This window comes from Athene cunicularia, assembly GCF_003259725.1.
Source record: "Athene cunicularia isolate RWA chromosome 11 unlocalized genomic scaffold, athCun1 chr11_part1, whole genome shotgun sequence".
NCBI lineage: Eukaryota > Metazoa > Chordata > Aves > Strigiformes > Strigidae > Athene > Athene cunicularia.
In genome coordinates this window covers 18,897,861-18,913,965 of record NW_020799113.1, presented here as the reverse complement: position 1 = coordinate 18,913,965, position 16,105 = coordinate 18,897,861, and the positions used below count along the sequence as shown (strand labels likewise).

Here is a 16,105-nt window from a genome sequence, read left to right as displayed (position 1 = left end):
ACAGCTATACAGGACCTTGGAGAGGAAGCACCTATTGTATATCCTACCATGTCTTACTTCTGTAGGGAAGCTTCCAAAGCTTTCAGCTTGTTTTCCCAACTCCAACGCTGCTATAGCAAAACCATCAGTTCCTTTTGGTGTCATCATGACATGCAACTCCACACTTACTTTTGAGGCTGCAAGAAGCTGCCTTGCTATCAGGTCATTTGATAAGAGACCCATTGACACAAAAAGTAGAGTTTGCTGGGCCATCCACTTCCAACAGGTCAGACCTGCATCGCGTTTAGACCAGAGCCACACAAGCTGCACACTGAGCCTTCCAGTCTCACCCTCAACACTCTGTAAGCTCCCATGAGCTGCTTGGCCAGAGCATTTTGTCCTGCTCAACGTGGGGGTTGCCCCCCCCAACTCCACAGCACAAGAGCCAGCACAACACTATGTTGCAACTGGAATAAGGGCCATGTTTATATAACACTTGGAATTAATTTTTATGGGGAAGGCCAGCCACAAACTGCAGGAACTAAACTCTTCTGAATCTCTTAGCATCCAAGCAGACAGAACAGAACATATTTTCCAAAAATTGGACTGGATTTATAAACCTAGATTCAATGCATCCCACAGTGTACCAGTGCCTTACATGAGCCTGTCTTTCTTCAGCCAGTGGGCCGGTCACCAAGCCTCAGCCAAGGGAGTTTGGGAGTTTTTAAGAGGACTATTCACATGTCACGCTTCTCAGTTCAGAACAGACTAATCCCGTGGTTTCACAAGTCCCCTGCCAGAAGAGCTGTCCCAGTAGCACTGTGACTAGTAAGCAGACCCACTGCTGAGCAAACTCCAGGCTCTTCAGAAGTTCAAGTTCCTATTTCCTAATACAAATGCAAACCAAGCTAGAGTCTGCCTCCGGCAGTAACAGCAGCACCTCACCAGGAGCAGCTGCCAGAGATCCCAGACACTGCATGTCAAGGAGATGCTGGCTGCGTGTCTTCTGCCGTGCCTCTTCGGAGAGTGCCCTGCACCTAGAGCCCAGCCACGCCGATGAGCTCCTCCAGATGCTGACTGACAGCAGCACACAGCCTCAATCTGTCAGCTGCTTTCAAGAGGTACGTTTGCCTGTTTCGGCATTTTTCCAAGCAGTTCACACACTTTAAGAAACAGACCGAGCCAACATCTGGCAAGGGAGCACTTGAATTACCACAACACTTTTGTTCTCTTTCCTCCCCCGCAAAAGCTAGTAAATTATGGCCAGGTCTCAGTTCCCAGAAAGCTGCCTCGTGCAAGAACACAACAGCTTGTCAGAACGACAGCCTTTTTCTGCTGAGTACTCAAGTAGGGTAGCGCTCAAGATTACCATGACATGTACTTGCAGCTACCTCCTTTCAACTCTTGGACCAGGCCCTCTGGCTTCGGCGCAGCTGGCTGTACCTGAGACATAAACACAACTGAAGCTCAATTCAACACACCACTGTGCAAACACCACACCTCGACATTTCAGATGACATTTTCTTGAGAGACTTTGGATCCACAGTAATACTACTATCCTCTCCTGCAAGTTAGCTTTGTCATAACAAGGAATCAAGCAATTACTCAGTCCTTCAGACATCTGTCGGTCAAGTCTGTCTGAGTAGGGCTTATAGGACAGAGTGATCCACAGCCCCACCAGCTCATACTTCAACCTCTTCCTTCTTCAGCATCTTCCCATCATTACACTACAGAGCTCTGAATCAAGTTAAGGGCTCGAACACTTCCAAGCAAGGACCAATTTGTCTTCTCATGCACAGGCGTGGAATTGGCTTTCGCAACCTCCAAGCTGAACTGATGTTTCCAAACAGTTGTCTGCTGTAACCCCAGCATCTCACTCCCAAGTACCCAGGGCCATCACTGCATATATAAAAATTAAAATACCATTTCCCATCTCTCAGGCCTGAGGCAGTAAAGTAGCTGAGGGATTATGCAGCAGTCTGCAGATCAGCTACCTTGACCACATCTCCCACAATGCAGTCATTACCATTTGGTTTGTTGCTGTCTGTTTGGCCTGTTTATAGCCACCTCAGACACTCCTGAAGCTGATTCTCTGAAGTCTCACTTGAGAAGCACCCAGAGACCCTTCATTCCCTGCATAGTTTAAGACCTTTTCTCTGGTTACACACCACCAGCAGTGACATACCATCTTGCCCCTGCTGTCAGGCAACAAATTCCTTTGGGCCACCATTGGACACAGAGAAGTGCCTTCTCTGGCCCTTTCTGCCCATCAGTGTCTCACACCTAGCTCTTCACCTCTGTGTTTAAAATGTTTTCAGCACCAAACAGCAGCCTGTCTTTCTAAGCCCAGCCCTTGCTGGGGTTGAACTCACCACCTGCAGAGCTTCCAACCCAGCACAGTCACGTCTTGTTTCCTTAGGAGCCCATTAACCAGGCAGCCCTCTCCTGATCCTTCCAAAAGGTGAGGTAACCCCTCCTAATCTGCCTGCATCTCCAATAAATTCACCCCTACATACCCTTTTTTTCCCTTTCTAAAAGGAAACTGCACTAAGTCACAGCTGTAACCTCAGAGGTCCAGTACACTAACAGGACATCAGCCTGGCACCTGGTGCAGCAGCAGTTTAAGGGAGAGGCAACAAATCATTCAGAAGCTAAAAAAAACAGTGCAGAGTCTCACACAGCAGGACACTGACAGCAGAGGAAAAACAAGACAAAAGCACGGACAGGCTGCTGAGGGGTAATACTTGTCAGGAAACCCAGACACCATCCTCTTCTAACGAGGGGCAGGACCTAAACAAGGGCTGAAGCTGCACCAGTGCTGAGAAGCTGATCTCAGCTGCTCCTTGAAGTTTCACTAGGAGAAGCTCTGAAGCAGGTCTCTGCCCGGTAAAGGAAGCCAGAACAAACAGCAAAAAGCCTCTGCTGAACCCTGCAGGAAGCCAGAGACCACAGTGTTTGTTTGCCACTATGATTTAGCAAGCTGTGGAAGTGACATCTTTCTTCCAATAAATAATGTTTTCCTTGAGCTCGTTTTAACAGGACAGCTGATTAACCAGCCACAGGCAGTGGTTACACTGGAGGATGCAATACAAAACCCCAAGATTAGCAGGACAGCCTTTCGGCTACTGCTCTGCTGCTGCACGAGCAGCCCGCATTCACAGGACAGGAATAGTCTATACCCTCTCCTCAGGTCTCACCGTTCCCATGTGCTCTGTCTCATCTGACAGATGTGTTTTGCTGATTAAGGTTACCAATTAAACTCAGACACCAGAGTGAAAAGAGTAAGCATATTTTACTGGAAATAACTAACATAACAGAATAATATATAAAGCATACAGTAAGAAAAGACAGACTAGTGCACTTAATTAGGAAAATACAGGGTAATGCATCAAATCATTACCACCAGAGAGAACAGTGATTAAGAAAGATCCATCCCCACTTGCACCCGTTCCCATCACCCAGACCTGCAGGCACTGGGCAGCCCTGGTTACAGCAAGGGTTTGGAGAGCCTGTCCCGGCGAGTGGGAAATCCTGCACGGTGCCTCCACACGTAGCTGAGGCATCCAATGTCGCTGCAAATAGGTCCAGCCTTATATACCAAAAATCAGCAAGCCAGAATAGCTGGCACCTTTGTTTTGAGCGGAAATATCTGGTTTCAATCACACATTAGATTCCCCCAGAGCCTGGCCAGGGCTCAAGAAAGAAGCTATAGGAGTTTCTCTGCTTATCTTATTAGATTACGTGCAAGGTCTCACATCAGGCCACAGTGGCAGACAACTGTCTCCATGACCCTGTTATTTTATCCACACACAAAGAAAGATAAATATACAATCAAGATAGCTATATCTTCCATACATCTTTCACTAACGATTACACACTGAGTTAGTTAGCAGCATAGGCCCAGGGCCTGTTGCTCAGGCTTCAATACTTCCACTTTTTACATCAGAATAGGTGGTTTGTTATAACTTAGTACAATACCCACTAGCACAATGGTTATCAGTTATAAAATATACAGGATTCATCTATAGGTCAACTCTGGCTTGGGCCTGTTGTCCAAGCCTTAGCACTTCAAGACAAGCTCTTGAGATAGGGCCAGGCCTCCTACACAGTCCTAGCAAGCAAGGGTCAGCTTTTCACAAAGGGCTCCTAGATATCAGGACACAGACAGCATTGTTATTGTGCTTTCAAAAGGTCCCTACCACATTATGGCTTGGCTTCTACACCCACAAAATTCAGGGTTCAGACTGAACCATTCTCAGAGTTCAGGATGGATCCAAGCACAGCCACATTTCAGGACCGTCAAGTAGCCTCTCCCTGCTTGGCTGTACAGCAAAGGAGGACAGGAAAGGAAAGGAAGAGCACAGGAAAGGATTGATCCCGTTCCCCTCACACCCAAGAGAACACCATGAGCTCCACGATGGACCGAGGGGGCAAAGGCACTCTTGGAGGTAGTCTGTAGCTCTAGTAGCAATGCAACTTCTCTACACAAGAGAGGACACACTGCCCATGCAGTTAAGCTGAAAGAAAAAACAGCTCCAACCTTCTGGGGCCCAAATTCCAAGATCACAGTGATAAAAGGGAAGGAAGAAGAGTAGCACAGCCTCTCCCACTCTTCTCTCAGCAAAAGGAGATGTGGCAGACATTCAGTATGTAACACCCTAAAGCAAAGGCAGCCTCCTGAGGAAAAAGAAAGATCCTTGGGACTATGAAACCAAAAGCACACCCCTCACTTAGCAGAAGCCTATCACACAAGAGGACATGCTCCCCAACATCCATTTGTGGGAGGCAAGAGCCCACAGCTCTGCTCAGGCAGGCCTTTGCTTCAGTGCATCTAGCTATCCTGCAGTTAGGCAATGAGAAGACGGACACACTTCACCCCACAGCAGCTCAGTACATTTCCATATATTTCATCACCTCTCCTCTGCGTGGAGAAAGAGGGAAGAGGAGAGAGGGGAAGAAGCAGATGTCTTTACACTGAAGAGGCATTTAGACTGCAAGCCTTTGGCAATCCACTCCCAAGCTGACCAAAAGCACTTCTGGGCAGTGAGCACTACGCAGAGCAACCCTGGAAATACTCTTCAAGACTCAAAAAACAACCACCCTGTCCAGTCTTGGTTTATTCCCCACTATCCAGCCCAAGTCTATCAAGACTTTAGCACTTACTATGTATTGCTACAGATGCACTGGAGAGGAAACAGGGCTCCAGCAGGTGTGAGGATACTGTCCAGGCAGACCACTGTGCCTTCCAGCTGGCGTGGAGCCAGGCTGTCTAGGACAAGTGTGACCTACTTGCTTCAAGCTCTCCAATTTCACTGTTGGTTCGCATGCATCCTAGAAATGGAGGCCTGTGGACCAAACTGAGGAAATGAGAGAGAACTGTAGTCTTGGAAATCCTTTCTTTCTAACTGAGTCACATTTCTTCTCCTAGCCATCCTTTGCCTCTCAAATACATCTCTGCAGCTCAGGTGGTTACTCTGTTCTTCCCCAAGCTGATGTGACACGACACCACTACCTTGGGGTCATGAAGAGTGAAAACCCAAAAGTTTTCACAGGAAATGTCCATAGCAGACTGATAGATTGCAGGCCGAGATGCACAAATAAAACATGACCCCTGGAGGTGCATGAGACTAGTTCACACACAGCTTAAGCCTCAGACAGGACAGATCCCATCCCTCCATGTGCACACCACTGTTTCCATAACACACACAAGTTCCCAGCTGAGCCAACATAAGTACCCCCAGAGAAATGGTGGTGGTGGAAACACACAGCAAAGGCCCACACTAAGCAGCTTGAGCCAACTACCTGCCACTTCTCAGCTGGCCATTTCACAGCCTCCTTACCCAGCTAGGTAACACATGCTGTTGCTGGATTTCAGCACATCAGTCACCTTTATAACACTGGCAGGTCAGAAAGAGAACTGTTTCCTACACTGTCACTGTGGAAGCAAGAGGAATATTAGCAATAGGAGGCTCATGAACACTGACTTAAAGAAATTTCTGTTTCTAGAGAAGATGCTTTTGTGCACTTCCCAGGCTCCATATACATTTTGCAGACCAACAGTAAAGTTAGTCAATAACCTACATTCCAATTCCAGAGTGAACTCTGCCTCTTAAAAGCGACACTGCTGTCCAACTGCATCAACAGCTTTTTATTCTCCAGAGATGACAGGCTACTGCAGCTTTCAGGAGCTGGAGACAGCTCACCATCCTTTTGACACTAAATCTGGGTGACTCATAAGTTTGGTTATCCAAGACAGATTTCACACAAGAACAAATCCATGCTTACACCACTGAAGCAGAGGAAAGCGGCTCCAAGTCCTTCACTGACACCTTGTGTCAGAAGCAGGAATTGGCTCCAGCAGAGAGGGCCAAGCAGGTTGTTCCAAGCCACATCCAGCACAGGTGTACAGCACACAAGGCTCTCTGGCTGAGAAACAAAGTGCCAGGACTTTTGGAGCTGAAAGAAGGGATTAAGCATATTATTGCAGAGGGTTTCAAGAGAAAGCTTAAGCGAAAACAGCTCTCACACCCTCCCCTCAATCCTTGTCATGTTTTCTTGCCCCTTCTTAATGCCAGCTCAGGAGCCTGTCTGACCACAGTGAGCCTATTTGGCTCTCTGTTTCTAACTCATCAAGAAGCAAGAGCTTGAATAGGCTTACTCTGTGATCAGATAAGCAGAAACAACAGAGGATCATGCAGAAAAGCATGATTTCCTCCTTCCAGCAGCACTAAGCTATCAGCCCAAGTCCTGAAGCAGAAGAGCGCCTTCAGACTGTGCTTTTGTGCTTCCAGACTGATCCAAGCACACAAGAGGGAGCAGCATTTCAGACCTGGAAGCACAACATCCTCCAACCATCAATACCTGTGACAAGCCAAATATCCAATGCCCGGGGCCAGCCCCAGACCAGCCTTGGTCCTTCAGGATTTCTCCATGGCCAAGGTGATCACTTGCTCCAGGTCTGGGACTACCTGCAGAGCCAGACTCACACACAAGAGACAGCAGCAGAGTCAAAACAGAAACAGCAGAGAAGAACATACGAGTATTTTATGCCCAGGTACTTATTTTGGCTGCTAATAAGCTAGCCACTGCCTGGATTTAGTGCAGAGAAGCATCTCAGAGAGAAAGAATGCAAGTTAAAAGCCTGTAGAGCACAGAAAACAGGTATCAAAATGGAAAAATCAGAGCCAAAGGGACAGAGGAAAGAAATGGTCTGACCACAGATGTATATAAGTGATCAAGAGCAACATGCCTTTACAGGAAAATCCCTCTAGAAGAGCACACTAGAGATGAACACAGAAAGCCAAGTGGAGGAGGAATGAGATTGGCAGTGAACTTGGAACAGCCTTCAGGCTCTGAAGGAAGCTTGACAAAGAGCACAGCAGCAGCTGCCACCACAGAGCTGTCAGGGACAGGACAGTAACAATACCAAGACAAACATATGGGAACTCCAAACCAACACATGCCAAATACAGAAAACACTGCTCCAAGGGGGAGCTACATTTGTGCAACTTGGTTCAGAAGGCAAGGAAAGGAGAAAAAGAGAAGCTGTAATTACAAAAAGACTCCAAAGAGAAAGTTATCTGCAGGGAAGGTGATAAAGTGATAGTTTAGGGCATGCTGAGACTTCTGACTAGAAAGAGAGCAGGAATACCTCCCACCACCCTCTCTGAGGCCTTGGGCTCCACAGTAAGAATGACAAAGATTGCTACAGGCAAAGAGCTGAAAAAAAGTCTAGCTGAAAAGCGGTTTCTATCCTATGTAAAAATACCCTGGGTATTTTTTAAGGTAGAGAACAAGGCACGCCACCGCACTCTGTTCCCATTCTGTTGTTTAACATTTGAGTTAGCAGCTCCCTGTAACTTGCATCCAGGGTTCAGCTGGCCAAGGATCCCTCTAGATAATTTCAATTGCCCAGTAACAATCATCAAGATAAAGCTGATGTTTAACTGGTACTTTTAGAAGAAAGACTGATCCAATAATTATAGTCCCACTGATCAAAACATCTGACATCTCTGGATGTTTCTAGCCTATTTCAATAGAGACCTGGTTTCAATCTTAGTGATTTGTGATCCAGGTTCTGGACACCAACAAGTGAAAACTGTTAAGCAGGTCACAGATACAGAGGAATACTTCAGCACTGACTAATTAAGATAAGCTGACCACAGGTGATGTGTAACACAGAGTAAAACTTTCACAGCTCTCCAGGTTTGTACACACTGATCTAGAAAAAAAAGATGATGGCTGCAAGTCAGAATTAACCTCAAAAGAGAACTCAAGATTACAGGTGAAAGGCGTTTCACCAGTGAATTTATTAAGACCTGCACTGGATTTTTTTCCACTAGCAATCCTTCAATAACAGCAGGTACTTTCCTAGGCGATCTGGTCTCCTTGAAAACTGATCATGGGTATCAAGGATTGTTAGATTACCCCAATAATCTTATATCTGGCCTTAAAAAGGTTTCCTGTACTGCCTGACATTTAGGAAGCAAAACCACAAAAACAAGACTTATCAGCAAAGCCTGACAAACCTGCCAGGCTCCCAACATCTGTAACATGTACCAGAGCTATACAGCCACCTCAAGAAAGCACTGTGAGCTCAAGCTTCCTCAAACCATCCTATCAGGTGTTGCAATCACACGGCCGGCTGACCGGGACACTGAGTCAGCTGAGCTCGAAGCGAGCAGCCGGGGCGGGGTGAGGAGGACCAAGAGCCTGTTCAGCCAAGCAGCGAAGAGGGAACAACGCCTCAGCAACGCCGCTGTCGGCTCTTTTTCCCACTACCACGCAGCCCCTCGCCTTCCCACCAGACCTCCACCCTCTCAACAGCCGAGCTTTCCCCCCCAGCCCACCGGCCAGGCCTCTCCCCTCAGTATCGGGGGTCCTCCGAGCGCCTCAGAGCCCCACCGCCACTCACCCTCTAAGCTCTCACACTGCACCAGGTTCACGTAGTCACCTTGCCGGAGCACCCCCGCCTTAAAACCACGCACCAAACCTTCCAGGTACCCGTTATCCACGTTAAAATACAGCTCGGGGAAAGACGACATGGCGGCGAGCGACGAGACGGGAGCGCTACGCCCGGCGCCTCACGTGACCCTGCGCTCACGTGACTCGCGTGCGTGCGTGTTCCCGCCCCCTTCCCGGCAGGCTGTGCGAGTGGCGGGAAGTCCCTGAGGAGATGGCGGCGGGGCCGGCTGCCTGTCCCTGCACTCCTCTGTGAGGTTTTCTCCCTCCCCAAGGAGCAAGGTTGAAGCTCCCCCTCAACCCTGTCTTCACCCAGCACTAGGCCGCAGCTTCACCTCCAGCACCGGTCTGTGGGTTTTTCAGGCTTTTCACAGACGCCTTTTTCCCCCTGAATGCACCTTAATGGTGGAGGAGGTGATGGTGCATGTCCAGACTGTGGGTGGCACCTTGGTTGCTGATTCCTTGGGCTTGACAGCTTGCAGGGTCCCTGGATGTTAAGCACCCGGGGTCACCACGAGAAGAACACAAGTGAAGCTCCCAGTGCAACTGGAATGTCACCTCCTGGGGCACCCCCTCCCTTGCTGACAGACCAATCCTCTAGCCAGAAATGGGCCTGCAGGAGCTGCTCTGGAGAAAAAAAGAAGTTACATTTTGCTTGACGTGGAGGTGCCCTGGACTCTTGGCTGTGTAGACACGATGCCCACCTGGGTGCAGGTACCCTCACCTTGCTGCTGCCCCTCTCCCCCAAGATCCCAAGCAGACACATTGAACCATTCCCGTTCAGCAACAGCTTTTGCTAACGACTGGTTTATTAGAGCTGCAGAGGACAAGGCAGCACGCATGGGCAAGGAGCAGGCAGCCCTGTGGCACGGGTGCTAGTTCTTGCCACAGGGGAAACTGGTGCTGATTTTTCTGCAGTAGCAAAAAGCATTGAAGAACCGGCAGTAGCAGGTGGCACACGGGTCACAGCAGGGGACCTGATGCCCGAGGCAGGACTCCAGGAGACGGACACAGCGGCGGGGGGAGCGCTCTTCGCGGCCCGCAGCTTGCAGTTCTGTGGACGATGCCTACTCGAGAGAGAAGAGGAAGAGGAGGGAAAGAGTTGGTGCTGGACCACTGTGCCAGAAATAAAAAACTGCGTGGGGGAGAGCCGAGTGGCTGCTGAAACCTGCCACTGCCAGCAGCAGAGTGCGCTGTCGTGCTCAACTCCAGGCTCGGTCTGTTAGCAATCACTGCTGAGCCCGGTAGGCCCTCTGTGGGAGTCCGTGCCTCGTCCACTATATCTCAAGGCCTTTATGCACACATATATTTTGAAGCGCAGCCTTGACTTTAATGAAGGGTGCGGTGCCCGCTGCCCGAACAGAGGCACCAGGGGTCGAGCCAGGCAAGACACTGCACTGCCCACTGAGCTCTTGCTCTGCGGAGGCTTCCTGGACTGCCCTTCAGGTTCATTAAATGGCTTGCAGGAGTACGGGCTTGGATCACCCTCCTTTGAGTGCAGAGCCACTTGCATCTGTGAGCAGTCTCAGCTCATCCCAGTCCTGGCTGCTCCACAGCAGGCAATGAAGAGATACTCCCTTCCCACGCAGCACTATGTTGGGCTCCAAACTATGTTGGGCTCCAAAGCTCTCTCCCCAGGGGCAGAGAAGGCTGCCATGGCCCAAGGCCACCTCACAATTTGGGGTGTCTGTAAGAAAGCTCAGGAAGCCTTACCTGAGGTTCCAGCGCACCGCCTCTCTGCATGAGGTCACTGTTAGCTTCTTGGACCTCCAGGGCCATCTGCTCAAACCCCAGCCTGGGGAGAGCTCCTGCAAGATACAGAGGCTGGACAAGGACAGTTGTGATTCCACTCCCCATGGTCCCCACATAAAAGCCCATCACTCCCTGTGGCTGACAGCTGCTCTCACTAGCCAGTGGTAGAAGAAGCTGCGCTACTTTAAGGGGATCCTCTGCATCTGAGCCTGGGTGTGGGATCCCCAGTTAAATTTTTGGGGCCCTGGGTATGCCAGTGAGCAGCGGGGGGTGGGGTGTGGGGAGGAGGGAGAGGCCCACAGGACTCACCTGCTGGCTCCGCAGACACCTCCTTGACTTTCTGTAGCAGGCTGGAGTAGCGGGCTCTGTCCGTCCCCTCAAGCCCACCGCTCACCTTCTGCAGGGGGCCGCAGCTGAGGTCGGCAGTGAGGATGGCCTGGATCCCCTGCAGCAGCCCGCAGCACAGCAGCAGGATGTTCAGCATGGTCCTGGGGGACAACCTGCACAGAGGGGTCCCAGCCAGTGTCAGCCTACCCGCTGGCAGCCTGGCCTGGCTCCTGTGCCTGCCCTGCCACCAGCACCACCTCCACGCCCGGCTGTTTGCTCTCTTGGACTTGAGAGCCTTTCTTGGGCCACCACACACCTGGGAGCTTCACATGGACCCTCTAGAGCTGACACACATGCGATCGGGCACCCCACATATAGGCACGTTCATGATCTCGCTGCAGAGGGGATGAGCAGCAGAGGATGGACTGAGATTTGATCTTTTTTGCAATGCTTCAGGGTCTCCCCTTCAGCAGCCGCCAGACCATCACAGCACCATGCACTCAGTGCCTGCATGAGCATGGGATGTGGCCAAAACATCCAGCAGAGCTCCTGCCAGGCACTTGTGTTCACAGATCGTGAAAACTCCACTCGTTTTAAAGACCAGAAGCTAGTATTTACCACCTGATCTACAACCAGGACCTTGCAGACAACAGCCATCACTGGGGTCTCACAAGGTCCCCAAGTACCACCACAGAGGCAGCCGTGTACCCACCAGCAGCTTTTTCCATGGCAGTGCTGAGGGCAGCATGACTCATGACCCAGTACTACTTCTTGCCCAGTCTCCCTCTCCCAGTCCCACTTTCTCCCTCCGCGCTCCAGCTGCCAGCCCTTGAGCCATGTTTCCGCACCCAGCATACCGGCAGGTTTGCAGCGTGGCAGGCAGGAGCCTGGGGAACAGGCAGGGGCAACATGACATGGTTGAAACATGAAAGACCTCCTGCACGTTGCAGCTGGAGCAGCTGCAACAGAAATCTCCCCAAAAGTCCCTGGGAAATGACAAACTGCTTTGCTACAACTCCTTTTATAACCAAACCACAAGGTTTGGCACAATAAACAAACATCAGGCTTTGAGAAGCTAAAGTGTAATGTGGAGGCTGGCAGAGAGCACAGAGATGGATGAGGTTTTGCTTAAGGACAGCAGTGATGGGCTGGATGTCCCAGCCAAGACCCTCACAGGGGGCTCCAGCCCCTCTGTGCCACCCAGTTACCTGAAGAACCCACTGGTGCCCAGCTGCACGGCTTCTATGCGAGAAGTGTTTGGATGCAAAACCTCCTCTGCTGGGGACATGGACACTGTCATCAGGACACATCCCCTGGTTGGACCAGCCTGGGGATTTTACCTGCTCCCTCCAGAGTTTGCTTCCCCCTCACTGCTCATGGGGGGATCCAGCAGAAGAGAGGAAGGTGAAGGTATAATGCTGGTAAGAGGGTGAGGCTGGGCTGGAGGGGCTCGGCAGGGAGAAGGATCTACCCCAGGTGCAACTGTGGGAAGGACTGGGCGAGCTGAGCTGGAGGGGAGCAGATGCTGCAGGGTCGGGCTGTGGGCTTTGAGGGTCTGAAGGCTGTAAACAGCAGGGGTGCTCTTAGGGAGTGAAAGAAAAGGGATTGGGAGGGGGACCCCTAGTCACTGTCAGCAGCCGAGTCCTGTGAAACCCAGCACCTGCTGCTTTGGCAGCCTCAGGGCTTCAGCTCTGGCTCCAGTAGACCAGAGCTCTGCAAGCCACTCCTCACCTCCCCATCCCCACAAAACTGCCCAGCTGTTTGCCGGGACAGACCCCTCCGTGATGGGGAGCCCCACAGCGCCCGGAAAGCCCCCACACCCTTCCCATTGTAAGCACTGACCTTTCAAGCAGAGAGGGGCTCGCTGCTTGCTGCTCCACCGAGCTTGCTGGGAGCGCCACTACCGCTCTCTGCCTCGATGTCCTCCTCCCCACAAGCTTACTGGAATTTATATCAGCTTTTTATTAATTAAGTGCCACAGCCACATGACTCTGCTAACTACCGGGTAGGTGGGCTTCTCTGGAAACCAGGCTTTGTCTGGATGGGGAGGCAGCCAGTGGGGCGATGCGTGGGAGTGGGGACTCCTTCTTTGCACCCCGCACGGCTGCAGGAGGAACAGATCCTCACTGGCCCCAAACTCCCAAGTTTCCTGGGAGTGGTCCCCACTGCCCGTCCAGGCCGCTTCCCTTTCCAGCCGTGCCTGAGCAGCTCTGAGGCTGCAGCCCGAGGACATCTCGTTCCCAGCTAGAGAAATACCAGGGCTCCAGGCCAAAGACACGCCGAGCTCTCCACTGGTTTTCAAAGGGAATATTGCCCACCCATAGCTCCTGGCAGGCACCCAGCCACAGTCAAGAGCCTCCAGAAGTCCTCCAACTCCTGACCACTTGCCATATGCAGATTCTTCAGGCTCCCACCTCTGCTAACTCTCTCTCACTCAGGTATCATTTGGAAAGCCTGCAGTTCCCCGGAGCCAGGTGCTCTCAAAGGAGTACATCCCAGGCTCAGCTCCGCCTTGAGAAGGAAAGAATCAGCTTCTCTGTTCTCCCCTGCCCTGACACTGGCTTTCACAGCCATCACACATGGTTCCTTGAGCTTCTCGGAGCAAGATTTTTGAGGGCCACTCCAAAACCCAGATGGAGCTGCAGCCAGTGCGGTGCGGCCTCAGTCACGGGCACCAGTGGAGGTGGCACCTCTGTGGGCTCTCACCAGCCAGTGCTGCAGGGGATGTGTGTTATGGATGCAGCATCCCATCCAGCACACCATGTGCCTGTTCTCGCTGTTTCAGCTGAGGGCTTCAGAGCAATGTTGGCATGTGTATGACAGGCAATTGTGCAAAAGGATACGGACCTGCAGCTCGGGTGCAGGAGAATAACAGAATCATCTTGGTTGGAAAAGCCCTTGAAGCTCCTCCAGCCCAACCATGACCCTCACCCTGACCGTTCCCAACTCCACCAGATCCCTCAGCGCTGGGTCAGCCCGACTCTTCAACCCCTCCAGGGATGGGGACTCCCCCCTGCCCTGGGCAGCCAATTCCAACGCCCAACAACCCCTTCTGCACAGAAATACTTCCCAAGAGCCAGCCTGACCCTGCCCTGGCACAGCTTGAGGCCATTCCCTCTTGTCCTGGTGCTGGTTCCTTGGCTCAAGAGACTCATCCCCCCTCTCTGCACCCTCCTGTCAGGGAGCTGTAGAGTGCGATGAGGTCTCCCGTCAGCCTCTTCTTCTGCAGAATAAACCCCCCCAGTTCCCTCAGCCACTCCCCATCAGACCTGTGCTCCAGACCCTGCACCAGCTCCGTTGCCCTTCTCTGGACATGCTCGAGTCATTCAGTGGCCTTTTTGTAGTGAGGGGCCCAAAACTGAACCCAGTCATCAAGGTGCAGCCTCACCAGTGCCGAGCACAGGGGTAAAGTGAAGGACCCATCCCCAAAACACAGGGGTCTTGCACTAGTGAAGAGGAACCAGGAGTGAAAGGTCAGCCCAAAGGGGTGGTGGGAGCTCATGGAGCCTCCACAGTCCCCCTTGTACCAACAGCAGCAGATCTGAGAGCTGTTTGCTAGAAACCTGGGTGCCAGAAGCCAGAAAGGAATCAGCTTTCCATTGGAAACCCAGCTGCACATACAGGGTGGCTAATGGCCCCTGTGCCCAGTACCCCAGGGGCTGCCAACTCCTCTGCTTCCCCACCAGCATCTCCCTCACCACCCTGCAGACTGCCCGCTCCCAGGGGAGCAGCTCAGCTGGGCTCCTTTCGGAAGCGCCTGTGGCCTTGGGTGGCTTCAGTCCTGCAAGGAAATGGGGGGATAAGGCATGAGCAGGGTTCAGTGGACTGTGATGTACTCAGCAAAGGGGGCTGATGGCCTGGGCCCTGCCCTTGCCAGGCTGCTCCCAGCCCCCGCATGACCAGGAAGGGTCTCCCAGGCCTCCAGCATGTCCCCAGCAGAGCGTGAGCCACCACTCCTGGCTGCAACACCAGCCCTGGGGCTCTTTTCAAGCCCCCCTCTGCCCCCCACACACCCCCACCCAGGCTGGCTTGGAGGGGACAGGCACAGCTCTGGGGAAGGGCTCCTCTACCGTGCTGTGCCCCTTCTCCTCCAGTTGCAGAGGCTGCTGGAAACACTCCGCACCCGCCTGGGTCCCCCTAGTGCACAGCACCCAGCCAGGCCCCCCCTGAACCCCCCACACCTGGACAAAGACTCAATTTGGCTTAGAGGCAGCTTTGGCAGCCCCCCTCTTCCATTCCCAGTCCCCTTCCCATTCCCAAAGCTCAGGTGGGTGCTGAGTGCCCCATCCAGCCCCATTCCTGCGGCAGGAGCTGGTGGGCACCTCCATCCTCACAGCTCCCCCATCCCCAGCCCCGGGGGGATGGGGTCCCCGCTCTGTGCTGCCCCCGGCCCCCCGCTGACGCCAGCCCCGGAGCGGGGCCTTCGGCCCAGCTCATTAGGGCCTGTTTGCAGCCTGCGGGCCGCGGGCGGGGGACTTCTGGGAAGGCATTAGCGGTAGCGAGGGCGGCCGTGCTGAGAGCTTTTTAATCTGCAGGAGCCTCGTCTGCTTTGTGCGCATCCCTACGGCCAGTAACAAGCTAAATGAGGCAGCCGGCCGCTCGCTGGGCCACTTCCAGGAAAAGAGGGCTCACAGCGAGGGGGGAGGAAATGGGGGCCAGGGCTGCGCCCCCGGCCCCGGCTCAGTGCTCCCAGCCCCGAGCGAGGGTGGGAGCGGGCGATGGAGCGGGGGTTGGTGACACAGCAGAGATGCCCGTGAGCGGCCCCCCGGGCAGGAGGGCAGCAGGGCGGGAGCCCCTCCCACAGTGGGACCCTCAAGAGACAACATTTAGCTCGTTACCAGCCCTCGTTACCGCTAGCGCCGGCCCAGGCCCCGCCACCCCAAACGGGCACCCATAGGCTGCGCTGAGGGCCCTGCCCGGTGGCAGCCCCCGGGCACGGGCAGCGCTGCCCGGGGCCTGCGCTTCGGGAGGTGCGATGAGCATCGCCCCGGCCTCAGCCCCGGCGGGAGGGGCACCGGCCCTTTAAGGCGCGAGCCCGGAGCTGCCCTGACGTCAGCGGGGCGGGCGCGCCCGGGCAGCCGCAGCC

General features: G+C 53.0%; 2 protein-coding genes across 3 annotated transcripts in view; both read right to left on the bottom strand.

Annotated features, from left to right (window-relative positions):
- ATP6V0D1 (ATPase H+ transporting V0 subunit d1) overlaps positions 1 to 9,089 on the bottom strand; it is a 39,059-nt gene extending 29,970 nt beyond the window's left edge. The window contains exon 1 of the mRNA XM_026856730.1: positions 8,894 to 9,089. Coding sequence (XP_026712531.1) covers positions 8,894 to 9,023 — 130 coding nt within the window. The 5' untranslated portion in view covers positions 9,024 to 9,089. The remainder of the gene's footprint in view (positions 1 to 8,893) is intronic.
- Positions 9,090 to 9,679: 590 nt separating this feature from the next.
- AGRP (agouti related neuropeptide) lies at positions 9,680 to 13,931 on the bottom strand. Of its 2 annotated transcripts, none has more exons than XM_026856539.1 (5): positions 13,863 to 13,931; positions 12,862 to 12,960; positions 11,002 to 11,192; positions 10,654 to 10,748; positions 9,680 to 10,007 (listed from the first exon to the last, which is right to left on the bottom strand). In XM_026856539.1, the coding sequence occupies exons 1-5, from the start codon at positions 13,898 to 13,900 to the stop codon at positions 9,816 to 9,818; spliced, it is 615 nt and encodes a 204-aa protein (XP_026712340.1). In that variant the 5' UTR covers positions 13,901 to 13,931; the 3' UTR covers positions 9,680 to 9,815. The 2 variants fall into 2 exon arrangements, with proteins under 2 accessions (XP_026712340.1, XP_026712341.1); XM_026856540.1 differs by lacking the exon at positions 13,863 to 13,931 and adding an exon at positions 13,338 to 13,355 and having other exon boundaries at positions 9,681 to 10,007.
- Between the last annotated feature and the right edge of the window lie 2,174 nt (positions 13,932 to 16,105).

Coding starts and splice junctions, on each gene's coding strand:
- AGRP (XM_026856539.1), bottom strand. CDS start 13,900: ATGATTCTGTTATTCTCCTGCACCCGAGCTGCAGGTCC. Junction 10,749..11,001: donor GGTGTCTGCGGAGCCAGCAG/GTGAGTCCTGTG, acceptor TGTATCTTGCAG/GAGCTCTCCCCAGGCTGGGG. Junction 10,008..10,653: donor GCGGTGCGCTGGAACCTCAG/GTAAGGCTTCCT, acceptor TCTCTCGAGTAG/GCATCGTCCACAGAACTGCA.